Raw genomic sequence first — 16336 nt, 5'->3', positions numbered from 1 at the left:
CTCAGGCTGGCGGGCTCCCTGCCTCCTCCCCCATGCCCTCGCTCCCTCCCTCCCTCCCTCTCCTGCGGAGGCTCTTGGCCTGGGTCCCTGAGGCCAGGCGGGTGCAAGTGAAGGGCGAAGGAGGGGTGAGGTTACGTCTGCCTGGAGCCCCGCGCCGCTGGCTTTTCAGCGACTCGCCAGGAGCCCGCGGCCAGAGCCCCAGACCGCGCCGACCGCCTCCCTGCACCGCGCGTCTCGCCCATGTCTCAGTACGCTCCCAGCTCGGACGTCAAGAGGGCTTTGGACAGCAGCCCTGAGGCCAACACTGAGGATGGCAAGACCGAGGAGGACGTGCCCATGCCCAAGAACTACCTGTGGCTCGCCATCGTCTCGTGTTTTTGCCCCGCGTACCCCATCAACATCGTGGCTTTAGTCTTCTCCATCATGGTGAGTGAACGAGGGCCCGGAGCAGCCAGGGAGGAGAGACCCGGGCCGTGTAACACGAGCCCCTCGGCCGCTCCCTTCCTCACGGCCCCGCGCTCCGGGGGTGTTCTGTCCTCCGCAGCCCCTGCTCGCCTTTCTCGGGCCCTCCGCACTCTCCCCCCAGCCATCAGCGCCGCCACTGCGCTCCCTGTGGCTCTCAGAGCCCGGACCAAGCCTCCCCCAGGCCCACTTCTTCCAGCAGCGCCCGTGGTGCATTCTCTCCGTCCCGGGGAGGTTCTTCCCCGGACTTTCCCGCTTCCCTCCCGACCTCCTCCGACATTCCTGGGCGCTCATCCGATTCTTCTCAACCCGTTTTTCTGGAGCCTCCAAGCGCGCCACCCTCGCAGGCAGCAGCACACCCCGTCCGCTGAGCGCGCAGGCTCTGCGCCGCTCTTTGCCCCGCCGGTGCTCGGCCTCTCCAGCGCGCGGCACTGTCTCTGTCTTTTAGCGCGGAGTCCTTTCTTTGCCGCGCCCGGAGCGCCGCCTCCGCCGCTCTCTGAGGGTCCCCAGGCGATCCCCGATGTCCTCTAGAGCCCCGGTCCCACACTTCAGCACGCCCTCTCTGCGGCACCAGTTCCTTCGCACTTCTTCCTACGCCAGTTCCCTCTGCTTGGCTCCCTTCGGCACCCTTTGACCCCGCTTTCCAGCGAGCCTGCGCTCCAGCCCGTTCTTGGGCTGCCCCTGTGCCCCTCTCACCAGCACTGTGCGAGCTCACCTTTTACTCCTTCTGCCCCAGCATGTCGTAGTCCCTTTCTCACTTCCTGCGCGGGGCTCTCTGCCCGCCTCTCTTGGTGTTGCCCAGGGGCTCCCAGGCGCCCCTCCACCAATGCGTCTTACGCCCTGGGAGCTCCCGGGAACCCGCTGGGGACTCCCGCGCCCCGTGCAGCTCCGCGCGCTCTTTGCGCTGGCCTCCCGAGCTGCGTGCCTCTCTCTGAGCGATCCAGTCCCCCCTTCCGAAGCTCGCCTCCACCGCCCTCTTCCGCCCAGGTAGGAGCTCTGTGCGAACCCCACCGGGAGGGCAAGGAGCGCCCGCGAGGTCCTAACCTTATTTACTGGGGCAGCTGGCCGGGCACTGTCCCGGGACAGCCTTTGCAGTGAGCTCCCTCCCCCGCCCACCCACCTCGCCTGACCGAACTCTCCAGACACAGACCCGGGAGAGTCCGGATTCAGCTCAGTAAAGATCAAGAGCCGCCGCCCCTCCCCCCTCCCCCCTTCAAGCCCGCCCTCACTTGCCCGTGGGTGGTTCCGTATTCGCTTCGTGGGTACACGCGAAGACCTCATTTGCACGCGCAGCTTGCCCTGTCTCAGACCGCTGAAGTTCTGACTGCCTGGGTTCAAATCCCCGTTCCACCACGTACTAGCTAGCTGTATGCATCTCTCTTAATGTCAGTCTCTGTCTGTAAAATGAGAATAGTCAAAGCCATATGTCTTAGGATTGTTGTATTAATGAGATAAAGTGTGACCCGCTTGGCACAGTGCCCAGCATGGTGGTGGTATCAGATCTTTACTCGTCACTTGCTGAGGGCTTCTCTGATCGCTGTTTAAAATCAAACCCCCACAAGCTCTATTCTCCCTTCCCCGATAGTTTTTGCCCAAAGCACTCGTCTGCATCTGATATATTATTTCACTTACTAACATGCTTACTGTGTGTCCCCTCGTTAGAATATAAGCTCTCTGAGGGCCGGGATATTTGCTTGATGCTCGTTTTTTGTTGCTGTACCTTTACCTAGAAGAGAATCTGACAGTTGGTAGATACCCAATAAATATTACAAAATGAATGCCTGAATGAATGCCTGAATGAATGAATGGTGTTAATGGGTCACAATGTCTGTTTTACTCCTGCTGCTCTATCCCGTACTGGAGCCTCAGAACCACCGTATCAGGTTCCTTTGGACCAACCAGCCAGTTTCCTCCCTTCCTCTCCCAAGATATCCGGTCTTGGGTTCTTTTTGTTTTTTGTGTTTTTTGGCAGCAAAGCAGGGGGAGGATGCAGCAGCCAGATCCTCCAGACAGCAGCAGACTCTCTGGCTGGTGTTGGTGTCCACATTCGTCCTGGTTTATTAATGAATCGACAGCCGATGTACCCCTTTCCCAGTGCCAACGAGAAAACTGCCTGCAAAGGCTCCCCGCACCCCAATTCATCGGAGATGAGCTAAAACTCCAGCGGGTGGTGACAGGTTGGACACTAGCGATGCTACTTGGTGTGTCCTGGGGGATAAGACTTGTATGTGTTTCGAATAGAAACCTTTTTCTGGTCCCCTCATCCCCATTCCCTCCACCAAGACTTTTTCACTAGCTTTACAGCAAGAGACCATTCTATTGTCAGAAAGTAGACACTGGAGTCAGAAAGTTGACTGTGGCCAAGTTCCATACCCTTTCAAAGCCTTGGTTTCTTCACCTAGAAAATGAGAATGTGAAAGGTGTTTTAAGTGGAGGCAAAACTGTTGTAAGGATAAAACAGAAGAAAAGCGTGTCAAGCCACCAGCTTTGTGCTAGGTACGGGCAATAATTGTCAGACAGATGGATATTGGAATCTGGAAACATCATATGCCATGTATGAAAACAAACAGAACATCAAATTAATGAAATCCAAATTCTAAAAAGAGCTTCCTACACCCTCTCATTGCACTCCCTCTAAGGTACTGGAAGCTTTTTCCCTTTGAAACAGTGTACATCCCGATTTGACAGGTTTCATAATAAAGACTCCAAAGTCCAAAGGATGAAGAGGAAGTGGAAGGGTGTGTAAGAGGAAGGTGGCCCACCAAATGCCAGGTGTGTTCTTTCCCTAGGGAGTCTTGTGATGTTCAGTCCTGGCTATTTTCAGATCTTACTCATCTGTAATTTGTGATAAATTGAGGCACTAAATAGTGGTGCTATTCCCCATGGAAGCACTTGGAAATATTGGGGAGTATTTGTGTATCTCAGTGATTTGGGGTGCTACTGGCATTTGGGGAGGGGCTAAGAGTATTAATATCCTACAGTGCTGGAGGCTGTTGCCCGAATGAAGAACTGACCTACCCCAAACATCAATAGCACCCCAATCAATAAACACTGGGAGATGATGCAAACTGGTATAAATATTGACAAGGCTCAATATAACTAGTTCCCAGAACTGTAAAAAGAGCCAGCAGTCTCAAAACAATCAATATCTTTATTTATTAAACCAAGCCTGAGAAGCCTTCTGTAAAATTACAGAGTTGAAGTAGGTGCTAGGGGATAATAAAACTACTTTGAAAAATATACATTTGAGAAGAGTGTTCTTCAAGCTGTGGGCACCTGTGATCTTTTAACCATCCCTTGCAGAGCTAATAGAGTCCTGGTTGTGAGGCAGTGCACCACCGATGAGAATCAGTACAATATGGTTTGTTGTATTGAAACACTGGTGGGTCAAGCATTGTCAGAGGCAGGGACATGAAAGTCTTTGCTTCCTCCAAGTACTGAAAGTCTATTTGTTGCAGTGCACTTAACTGTACTCAATTTCAGGGACACATATCTCAAAGAATTTCCCCCCAGACTGGGCCATTGCTAGCCCATATTGCACATGTGAATTTGAAAATGGCACCCTTCCTCCATACAGATGCAGCACATGGCTTGGAAAGTAAAGCCCAGGGTGGTTTTCATTGTGCTCCCGCTCCTCCCTGGCTATCTCTGTTTATTCCATCCAAAAGATAGAATGCTGGAGACTATCCACATGGCTTTTACCCTGGAGAAAGAATGTTCATCCTACAAATATTTATTGAGCACCTATTACATGCCAGGCTCTATTCCAGGCATTGGTATACTCTTTTACCTCTGTCAAGTGGTAAATAAGATCAGCAAGGTCTCTGCCCTCTGGAAGAAAAAAGGTTCCAGGCAAGTTGCAGGAGTGTTGGCAAATTTAGCCTGTTGGTTTTGTAGCTGGAATTTGCTGCCTGGCTCAAGAGACTGGAAGTGAGTCCATGCCGAGCCTGCATTTTTTATGATGTTATGATACAGTCTTTTGCATAGTTGAACCAAGTCGGTCACTCTTAAGTATGGATACAGAATAGCCAATGAGTTTTAATTAGGTGAATTGTAAGCCTTCTTTCAACAGAACTTCTCCCTCACACCAACAGAATCTGTCTAGATACCAACCAGTGAGGTTTAAATCCTTTTGTGCTTTTTGCTACATTTGTGATTTCATGCAGCTGTCTTAATCTTTCTGAGGCTTGATTTTTCAACCCTGTAAAATAAGGGTTGTGACAGTACCAACTCAGGGGCTGTTGTGGAGATTAAATGATAAAAGTTAAATGGTTTCATGGCATTACCTAAAACACAGCTAGAACTCATAAGTATTGATGATGATGATGAACTCAATAAGGATGGTGATGCATATATTTTAGGGATACAAGCCATTACCTTTTCCAGTAGCAGTAGCAGTTTTTCTATTTTTATTGAGACTAGCAAAATTTGATAAAAAAATAAAAACAGTGACCAGTAAATGTGTCACTGGAATAAATACCTGCTGTGGTCTAAGGTAAATATTAATTTCAGACATTCAAGATCTCAGAAAAACATCTGACATATACCTTTTCTCAGAAAGCTATGGGAGGATGTGCTCCCTGAATACAAGGAAGTAAATCAGGAAAGAGAAAGACACAGGATCCAGAAAATGGCTCCAGCACAGAAAAAAAAAAAAAAGGCAAAGAGAAATCCTCAAAACAAGGCAACAGGTCTCATAAACCAGCAGAAGATGCAGTTGATAATGGATGATTGATCTGAAGCCATTGTCAAAATCCATTATCTGGACATGGGCTGGCACAGTAAGCCACAGTCCTGCCCAGAGCCTGACCACACCTGCTCTAGAAGACAAGGTCTGTGGTCAAAAAGAAAGTAAATATCCACAGGATGAAAGACAAACCAAACTGGGCGTTCTTTCTATCTGACCCAGGCTCTACCAGGGCTCATCAATCAATGCTGTGTTTCAACTGGACTTCAGTAGGTTTAGAAGGGAGTTGTTTTTTGGGGCTTCCCTGGTGGCACAGCGGTTGAGAGTCCGCCTGCCGATGCAGGGGACACGGGTACGTGCCCCGGTCTGGGAGCATCCCGCATGCCGCGGAGCGGCTGGGCCCGTGAGCCATGGCCGCTGAGCCTGCATGTCCGGAGCCTGTGCTCCGCAACGGGAGAGGCCACAACAGTGGCAGGCCCGCGTACCGAAAAAAAAAAAAAAAAAAAAAAGGAGTTGTTTTTTGTGTACGTTTTTTTGGGGGTTTGGTGGTTTTTTGTTTGTCTGTTTTGGGTTTTGTTGTTGTTTTCAGTGACCAAGGCAGAACTTGGAAATAACAGATCTTGGTCGAGGTAGCTGACCCAGGAGGCTTACATTGCTTACAAGTTGAAGCTCTAAATATTGTAGCTCGTTGGGTCTCTCAGTGTGATTTCTCTCTTCCTTCTGTGGCTCTTTCCACATCATTGTCATCTGAGAAATAGATTATTAATATTATGGACACCTATGACTTATTTCTTATGAATTCCTGTGCTTGAAGCTCTGAAGAGTGTTACGATGGTTTCAGATGACAAAGACCTTGCCTGAATTGTGTCAGCTTTGTTGGAAAGCTCTATCTTAAATACCCATAGATTTTATTTTTTAATAAATTTATTTATTTTATTTATTTATTTTTGGCTGCGTTGGGTCTTTGTTGCTGTGCATGGACTTTCCTAGTTGCAGCGAGCGGGGGCTACTCTTCATTGTGGTGTACAGGTTTCTCACTGCGGTGGTTTCTCTTGTTGCAGAGCACAGGCTGTAGGCGCGTGGGCTTCAGTAGTTGTGGCACGTGGGCTTAGTTGCTCCGCAGCATGTGGGATCTTCCAGGACAAGAGCTCGAACCTGTGTCCCCTGCATTGGCAGGCGGATTCTTAACCACTGCGCCACCAGGGAAGCCCCAATACCCATAAATTTTAGATATGTGCATCACCCAAGCAGCCCCTTGCCTGGATGGCTACTTTCATAAGTTTCCCCAATATGTGGCAGAGGGTGGCCACTTACATTTGGTATTTGGGAATATAGAGTTTAAACTGCTGTTAGGATCCTTTCAGTAGGTCCTTTCAATTTAATAAGTCCTAGATTATTAGAGGTACAAGATGTTAATCTGTGTGTTCCTGTAAAAGAAAACATTTTAGGGCTTCCCTGGTGGTGCAGTGGTTGAGAGCCTGCCTGCTGATGCAGGGGACACGAATTCGTGCCCCAGTCTGAGAAGATCCCACATGCCGCGGAGCGGCTGGGCCCGTGAGCCATGGCCGCTGAGCCTGCGCGTCCGGAGCCTGTGCTCTGCAACAGGAGAGGCCACAACAGTGAGAGGCCTGCGTACCGCAAAAAAAAAAAAAAACATTTTAAATGACATTTTAATTTACTGATAAAATTTTATAATGGCTTTGTTATAATATGGGAGATATAGATAAAACAAGATTGGCCACTAATGGATGGTTGTTGAAGCTGGGTTATGGGAACATGGAGTTTTGTTACATTAGTCTGTTAATTTTTTAATATGTTTGAAAGTTTACATAATAAAAAGTTTTTTTTGTTGTTGTTAAGGAAAAAAGAAAGCCCCTCCCAAAGTTGTTAAACACTGCCCAGATAACAAAACAGCAGCTATTAAATGAGATGGCAAAACAGGCCATGGTTGAGGTGCAGTTTGTCATTAATTAATAAGCAAACTATGTCTGACTTGTAATAAATTTTTTAAAACTTTTTATTTTATATTGGAGTATAGCCAATTGACAATGTTGTGATAGTTTCAGGTGCACAGCAAAGGGACTCAGCCGTACGTATGCGTGTATCCATTCTCCCCCAAACTCCCCTCCCATCCAGGCTGCCACATAACATTGAGCAGAGTTCCCTGTGCTATACAGTAGGTCCTTGTTGGTTATCCATTTTAAATACAGCAGTATGTGCATGTCAATCCCAAACTCCCTGACTATCCCTTCCCCCCATCCTTCCCCTCTGGAAACCATAAGTCTGTTCTCATAAATCGTTCTCTAAGTCTGTGAGTCTGTTTCTTTTTGTAAATACGTTCATTTGTACTATTTCTTTTTAGATTCTGCATATAAGAGACATCGTATGATATTTCTCTTTCTCTGACTTGCTTCACTCAGGTCCACCCACGTTGCTGCAAATGGCATTATTTCATTCTTTTTAATGGCTGAGTAATATTCCATTGTATATATCTACCACACCTTCTTTATCGATGACTTGTAATGAATTTTAACGATAACTTTGAAGGACACCTTCAACTAGTCCTCATGAGAAGGCCAGGTAGGAGGGCTCATATCCTAGAACAGTGCTCCTCAAAATTTAGCCACTTGAAGCTCTTGTTAAAATGCAGATTTCACTTCTCTTTCAAAGCTCAGCTGGAAAGTCACCGCCTTCGTGAAGCCCTTCTTGATTGCCCTGTTGCCCTCACCCTAGGTTGTACCCACTATACTCTGAACAGATTTCTCTCAGAGTACCTTTCCTTCTCTGCACCAGTGTGTGTATGTGATCCCCTTGCGGCTGCACTGTTAGCCCCAGGAACTTAGCACAGTGTTGATAAGTAATGTATGTTTGATGAATGAATGGATGGATGAATGAATGAATGGCTCCAGAGGCCAAAATTTGTTCCTACCTTTATCTCTGAGGATTACACTCCCTTCCCGTCTCTGTTCTGTGTTTCTGCCAAAACATTTTTGGAAAATATCCAGGAAACCCAGGCTAATGCCAAGCATTGCTGAGAAGTTAGCCAAGGCTTGGTTCCCAAGGATAGCTTTCCTGGCTCATCTGGAGCTCACCAGCACCCCACACACTGCACGCCAGTGGGTCCACCTTTGGAAATTGATTTCTGTTCTCAACTAACACTCTTCAGTTCAAAGCTGCTCACCCAGAAGTATGATGCCTTCAGAGCAGGAGTCTGAATATATCTGAAATCTCCAGTTCTGCAAGTTCAGGAATTAAACCATATTTTCCAAAACTATGCTTCTCAAATAACTGGTTTTGCCTGATATAAACAAGTTTTATGAAAAAGAAAGGGGTAGGGAATACGGGGGGAAATTGAGAAGTCAAATGCTAAGTTAAGCAAAAGTGAACTGTTTCCTTTCCTTGGAGGTCTTGTGAAGCCTTTGGCCAACCACTGTCTCCTGTGGCTCTTGGATGGAACAGTATAGCATGGGACATTTACTAAGCATGTTGCCTAGCGTCTTTTGATCCTCAGGCTAATACGCCACAGAACACACTTTGGGAAATACGGTTCTTAATGATACACTGGTTCTCACTTTTACTGAGTTGATCCACTGTTGATATTAGAGTAATAATGCAGGGTGTTTCATCCCTAACATTCTTGCCTAAAGACCCACCTCTCTACCTTTCTTCCAACACAGCTTTTTATTTTCCTGCTCAGATGTTGTGCTTTTATTTTTTTATTGAAGTATAGTTGATTTACAGTGTTTCAGGTGTACAGCAAAGTGATTCAGCTTTATATGTATATTCTTTTTCAGATTCTTTTCCATTATAGTTTATTACAAGATATTGAATCTAGTTCCCTGTACTATACAATAGGTCCTTGTTTATCTATTTTATATCTAGTAGTGTGTATCTGTTAAATCCAAATTCCCAATTTTTCCCTTCCCCCTCTTTTTCCCCTTTGGTAACCATAAGTTTGTTTTCTATGTTTGTGAGTCTATTTCTATTTTGTGAATAAGTTCATTTGTATCATTTAAAAAAAATTCTACACGAAAGTGATATATGATATTTGTCTTTCTCTGACTTCACTTAGTATGATAATCTCTAGGTCCATCCAAGTTGCTGCAAATGGCATTATTTCATTCTTTTCTATGGCTCAGTAATATTCTATTACACACACACACACACACACACACACACTCCACATCTTCTTTATCCATTCATCTGTCGATGGACATTTAGGTTGTTTCCATGTCTTGGCTATTGTAAATAGTGCTGCTATGAACATTGGGGTGCATAGATCTTTTTGAATTAGAGTTTTCACCTTTTCTGGATATATGCCCAGGAGTGGGATTGCTGGATCATATGGTAGCTCTATTTTTTGTTTTTTAAGAAACCTCCATACTGTTCTCCATGATGACTGCGCCAGTTTACATTCCCAGCAAGAGTGTAGGAGGGTTCCCTTTTCTCCACATCCTCTCCAGCAGTTATTATTTGTAGGCTTTTTGATGATGGCCCTTCTAACTGGTGAGAGGTGATAACTCATTGTAGTTTTGATTTGCATTTCTCTAATAATTGGCAGCATTGAGCATCTTGTCATGTGCCTGTTGGCCATCTGTATGTCTTCTTTGGAGAAATGTCTATTTAGGTCTTCTGCCCATTTTTTGACTGCGTTGTTTGGTTTTTTTGATACTGAGCCCGACACAGATTTATTTTTTTTTTTTGTCGTACGCGGGCCTCTCACTGTTGTGGCCTCTCCCGTTGCGGAGCACAGGCTCCGGATGCGCAGGCTCAGCAGCCATGGCTCACGGGCCCAGCCGCTCCGCGGCATATGGGATCCTCCCAGACCGGGGCACGAACCCGTATCCCCTGCATCGGCAGGCGGACTCTCAACCACTGCGCCACCAGGGAGGCCCCCGACACAGATATTTTTAATGTGTCCTGTAGCCAGACTTGCTGATGTTCTTCCTCCCTCATTATCTTTTTTTCTACAGGTAGAATTCAGAAATTTGTCTTTCTGTTTCCTTTACCCTTTACCTCCTGCTTTCTATTCCCCCAAACTAAAGGGCACCTCCTATATTTAACTGCCTCTTCTGATAACTTCATTTGTTCTTTGTTCTGGATAATTTTGATAGTGTGCTATTGCTGTTATTATTATTATTATTATTACATTTGTCCATATGTATTTACTTCTCAAAGCATTCACATGGACACAATTTCACTTGTTCCTCACAAAATTCCAGCGAGACACAGACGAAAGTGGTTCTCCCCATTTATCCATGAGGAAACAAGGCTCTGAAAGGTGACCCTAGTGGACAAAATCAAACATGACAGTCCTCACCCCCATGAAGTTTACAGTCTGGCCTCTTGAAGCATTATAATCAGATGACTATGCTTGCCCTTGGATAGGAACACAGCTTTGATGTTCTGAGAGCTTTTTCTTTTAATAGACTTGCTCCATTGATATAAGAAACATTCATGTAATACTCTCCATCAAGCCTGGCAGAATTTCTCTCTAGTTTTTTTATTTTAGTGATAGACAGGCAAAAGGACAATTCTCACTTGTCCTTGAAGATATTTATAGAGAGAAACAGCCCAGAAGCCCAAGAAGGAGACAGATTAGCATGAATAGATGAATGGTGATGACAAGGAAATGTGCCTTATGATCTAAAAGCTTAGTCTCTGAATTCCCAGCACTACCTTTAGGCAAAGAAACTTAGGAGCAAGCAAAATCTAAAAAGAAACCCCAGAGGCCTCTGAAAACTCAGACATTATTACTAAAAATATTTACTGAGTACCCACATCCATCAAGCTATTTTGATGGAACCTGCTATCTGGGAGTTTGGGATCTAAGACAATATTGATCTATATAAAGAGAGTTCTTACACCTGGACAGAAGTATCTCTGACTATGTTCAGACATGGATGTAAGTTTGCACAGGTATGTGAGTGAGTGTGTGTGTGTGTGTGAGAGAGAGAGAAACAGAGGCAGAGAGAGAGACACACACAGAGAGAGACAGAAAGAGAGAAAACCTTACTTACTTCCCATTAGGCAAATATCTACTAGAGATAAAGGGATGATAAAGATGAGCATGGTTTTGAAAGAGAGAGTAGGTGTTTTAAAGAAAAGGGAACATGTTCTAAAATTAGGATTTCAGTATTGGCAACTCAATAGATCAAAATACTGGCAAAGTCACAATAGCAAATAAAAAATTTAAATACCAGAAATAAACCTAGGAAACAAGATCTATACAAAGAAAGCTTCACCAAGAGATTAAAATTTTTTAAAAAATTAACTAAATGGAGAGGCATAATGTTACATATTAGATGTTCATCCCAGCATTAGTTATGAAATGAATTATGAAGTGAGTTAATATACATGAATCATGGTGCCTGGCTCAGAGTAACTGCTTAATTGATGTTTGTTGTGGTTTAAATGTGAAAAATTAAAGATGGAGATAAAGATTGATTCCAACAGAAGGGATTGACTAAGTAAATTATAATACATACATTTAGAACATAGAATATTTTGTAACTGTTAGAATCATGCTTTTGAGGAATTTTTATGCCGGGGAATGTTTAAAGTAAAAGATCAAGTAGGGGGAAAAAGACAATATAAAGTTGTATACGCAATAAGATCACACATTCTTACACATTCTGTCAATTAAAAGTATCCACACACCTATATGCACACACACACATGAACATGCATGGGGGGAAAAGGCTGGAAAGCATTCCAAAATGTCTACAATGATTCTCTCTAAGTGGCAGGAATATGGACATTGTTATAACTGTAAAGGTTAAGGGCACAAATTCTATTATCAGGTCCACCAGGGTTTGAATCCTGGCTCCCTGCTTGCTGTCATGTGACATTGATGAAGCTAATTAACCTCCGAGCCTCAGTTTCCTCATCTGTAAATTGGAAACAGTATCACCTACCTCCAGACTTCCCTGGTGGTGCAGAGGTTAAGAATCCACCTGCCAATGCAGGGGTCACGTGTTTGAGCCCTGGTCCAGGAAGATTCCACGTGCCGCGGAGCAACTAAGCCCATGCGCCACAACTACTGAGCCTGCGCTCTAGAGCCCGCAAGCCACAACTACTGAGCCAGCGAGCCACAAGTACTGAGCCCACGTGCCACAACTACTGAAGCCTGCATGCCTAGAGCCCGTGCTCCGCAACAAGAGAAGCCACTGCAATGAGAAGCCTGCGCACCACAACGAAGAGTAGCCCCCGCTCGCTGCAACTAGAGAAAGCCCGCACGCAGCAGCGAAGACCCAAGGCAGCCAAAAATAAATAAATAAATTTATTTATTTAAAAAAATATATATCACCTACCTCCAAGGGGTTGCCCTGTGAATGCAATAGGGTAATATATGCAAAGTACTTGGTAAATCTTGGCTATTATAACTTCAGATTTTACTGTAATAAGTTTTTACTATTTTCCAATGTTTCTGTAATAAATGTTTAGACTTCATTTCTAGTCAGAAATAAGGATTTTTCTAAAGACAATAAAAATCTTCAGCCAGAAGGAAGAAGGGGTGGTGGTAGATAAGTGAATTCTCCACCTTGAAGGGTGATGCTACTTCTACATCATACGTTCTTTTTTTTTTTTTTTTTTAATGTCGGTTCATTGGTTTGTTTATTTATTTTTGGCTTTGTTGGATCTTCGTTTCTGTGTGAGGGCTTTCTCCAGTTGCGGCAAGCAAGGGCCACTCTTCATTGTGGTGCGCAGGCCTCTCACTATTGTGGCCTCTCTTGTTGCGGAGCACAGGCTCCAGATGCGCAGGCTCAGTAGTTGTGGCTCACGGGCCTAGTTGTTCTGTGGCATGTGGGATCTTCCCAGACGAGGGCTCGAACCCGTGTCCCCTGCATCGGCAGGCAGATTCTCAACCACTGCGCCACCAGGGAAGCCCCATACGTTCTTATCAAGCTGAAATGGTCAGCTCTGTAGCCCAGTCAAGACAAATGCTATTTTATTCTGATGTTTTGTTCTAGTCTTGAAAATCTCTAAGGATAGAGAAGGCACAGCTTAGCACAGTTTATGCCCAAAGGAAATGGTTAGAAAATACCAGCAGTTTTGTTGTTTTGGGTCTGATTTTACTGGGGTTTTACCTAAGCAGAAGCTCACCTCCACTAATATAAGCCCACTTTTTTTTTAATTGAGATATAATTGGCATGTAATTTTGTATACATTTGACTTGTATAACATTTTGATGTGATACATTTATGTATTGTAATACGATTGCCCTCATAGCATTAGCTAACACCTATATTATGTCACATCATTATCTTTTCTTTTTTCATGGTGGGAATAATTAAGACCTAGTCTCTTTGATATTTAGAAGTTTGGTATTTATAATACAGTATTGTCTATAATCACAATACTGTGATTAGATCCCCAGGACTTATTTATCTACTAGTTGCAAATCTGTACACTTAACATCTCCCCAGATCCCCAGCTTCCATCCCCTAATAACCACCGCCCTGCTCTCTGTTTTTGTGACTTGGGCTTTTTTAGATTCCACATATAAGTGATACCATACAGTATTTGTCTTTCTCTGTCTGACTTTTCTCGCTTAGCCTAATGTCCTCAGGGTCCATCCATGTTGTTGCACATGGCAGGATTTCCTTCTTTCTCATGGCTGAATAGTATTCCATTGTATGTGTATATATACACCACATCTTTATCCATTCACCTATTGATGGTCCCTTAGGTTGCTTCCATATCTTGGCTTTTGCAAATAATGCTGCAATAAACATGGGAGTGCAGATATCTCTTCAAGATCCTGTTTTCATTTCCTTTGAATATATACGCACGGGTGGAATTGCTATATCATGTGGTAGTTCTATTTTTAATTTTTTTCAAGAACCTCCATACTGCTTTCCATAGTTAAGCCCATTTGTTTGTTCTGTCTCTCACCCACTTAGAGGGCACCTTATGCTCCTGAGATGAGTTCTTCATGCTTTTGAAGGACATGTGGTTCATAATATTTTCCCTTGAGCCACACTATCTACTCAGTAAGGATCTACCAACAGAAGGAAATGGCAGACACCAGAGAGGATGTCTCCATCACTTCAAACATCCCATGAACCGCCCCCCCCCAAAAAAATCTCTTCCACATCTGTGCTTGATTGTGGCAAAGTCCAAGACCCATTATCAATGAGAAGGAAAACAGAAGAGGCAGGATGTGGCAAACAGACATCTGCATTGCCAAAGACAGAGAAAGCCTGGGTCACCAGGCTTCTCTTCCATTTCTGGCAGTTCCTCACCCCTGCCACCACAGTAGGAAGCTGATTGCATGGCAGTTAGCTCTGAAGTTCAAAGAGAAAAGCTGGGAGAAGGAATTCAGACGAGGGAGGAGAGATTTAAGTCAACACAAAGAAGCATCACTTGAGTGTGCTCAGTTCCCTTAGAGAAGGTGGCACAGGACCTGGGAAATTTTCAGCTGACATTTCTCAAGGGTAGAAAGCAGGGAACGGGGATTCTCACACATTCATTCATTCATTCAACAGCTTTTGTACACTTACTATGTGCCAGACACTGTGGCGACCAGGTAGATAAATACAGCTGACACTCTGGACATCTGTGAGCTAACAGGTTCTCATGACTAGAAGCAGTCTACATGTTAGGTCAGCACATTAAACACTCTGCTTCCCCTCAAGAATTCTGAACCACTTAAGAAATAAAACATAGGAAATAAAACAGAGGAGGTGTTTGGAGCATGTGGCTTCCGACTCACAACCAAAGGGATCTACTCTGCCCCCAAATTAGGCAGAATTACCCAACCCTCCATGGGCAGCACAGGACAACCACAGCCTTCCCCTGCTTGTTGAATGGGACAGTCAGAGTCTCAGCTCTCTGGCAACTTACATACGAGTCGGGGAAGACAGACCATACACACGTTAGCACATAAACGAGATCATTTCAGAGTGATAAGCACTGTGAAGAGAATAAACAGGGAAGTAGGAGAGAAGGATTAGTGAGGGCAGGTGGTGAAGAAAACCTGCTTTAGAAAGGGTGATGGGCAAAGACTAAAGGAGAAGAACTAGCCAGCCATGGAAAGACCTGGACAGAGCCAGGAGGTGCAAAGGCCCTGGGGTAGAATCAGCTTTGTGTGTTCCAGGGACATATGCTATGACATCTATGTCATCCACTTAAAATGGATTTAACTCCCCCAGGAAGGAATCCCAGAATAGGCCACAAAATAGAAAGGTAGGGCTCTGTTATCCAGTGGGATGTCACACAGGAGCTCTTAACAGACCATTACTTTGCTCTGGTCTCAAGCCAGCCTGCTCCCAGATTTAGCATCAATTCTTGGTTTACTCTTACTTTGACCGTCATTCCAAATTAGAACAATTACTCAAAGTTAATTTGGTCCCTGAAGCATGATCTGTTTTTGTCTGGATCCCAGTTTCCCTGGGCATTAATGACCTGTGCATTTAAATGGGGCTTACATTTATACACAATAGCCCAGGATTCACTGGTTTTTATCCCTCCCTGCTAAATCAACTCCCCACAGAGTTTCTTTCCATATTTCTAGGAGATGTTTCTCACGTGCTCACACAAAAGTCTAATCTGCCGTTAACACATGCAGGCCTGGCTGCTGCTTCCGGTGGGCTCTGGGGTAACCGCCAGGCACCCCCATGCCGATTCTAAGCCCTGCCACCATCTCTTGCCAGATCCTGCCCGTTTCTTTGGGCTCCATCATTGATCCACTGGAGCCCTCAATGTGCAAAAGCTCTATCACTTGGTCTTGTTTCTTTAAAAACAAAACAGTGTACAACTTAGTGGGTTTTGGTATCAGTATATTCACAAGGTTGTGCAATCATCACCACTATTTAATTCCAATAAATTTTTACCACCCCCGAAAGAAATCCCATTCCCATTAGCAGTCACTCCCCATCCCCTTGTCCTCCCAGATCCTGGCAACCACTGATCTATTTTCTGTCTCTGTGAATTTAGTTATTGTGGATATTTCATATAAATAGAATCATACATTATGTGACCTTTCATGTTTGGCTTTGTCAGGGAGGGGAAATTTCCCCCTCTACCCCTCTTGAGTTCTTGTGGCTGGACTAATAATAAAATTGACACAAGACAGATTAACAGGAGAAAAAGAAACACATTATAATTTGTGCACACAGAGTTCTCTAGAAATGGGACCAAAGAAATGGCCAAGGTAGGCAGCTTTTATACCTTTCAGACAAA

General features: G+C 44.8%; 1 protein-coding gene across 1 annotated transcript in view; it reads left to right on the top strand.

The window, feature by feature from the left end:
- Nucleotides 1–240: 240 nt before the first annotated feature.
- TMEM233 (transmembrane protein 233) overlaps nt 241–16336 on the top strand; it is a gene marked incomplete at both ends in the record, with an annotated part of 29222 nt that continues 13126 nt past the window's right edge. The window contains one exon of the mRNA XM_079717411.1: nt 241–426. Within this exon, the coding sequence (XP_079573537.1) occupies nt 241–426 (186 nt within the window). The remainder of the gene's footprint in view (nt 427–16336) is intronic.

This window comes from Hyperoodon ampullatus (assembly GCF_949752795.1).
Source record: "Hyperoodon ampullatus genome assembly, chromosome: 13".
Taxonomy (NCBI): Eukaryota; Metazoa; Chordata; class Mammalia; order Artiodactyla; family Ziphiidae; genus Hyperoodon; species Hyperoodon ampullatus.
The sequence above is the reverse complement of the archived record's forward strand: the minus strand, read 5'-3'. Positions and strand labels throughout refer to the sequence as shown.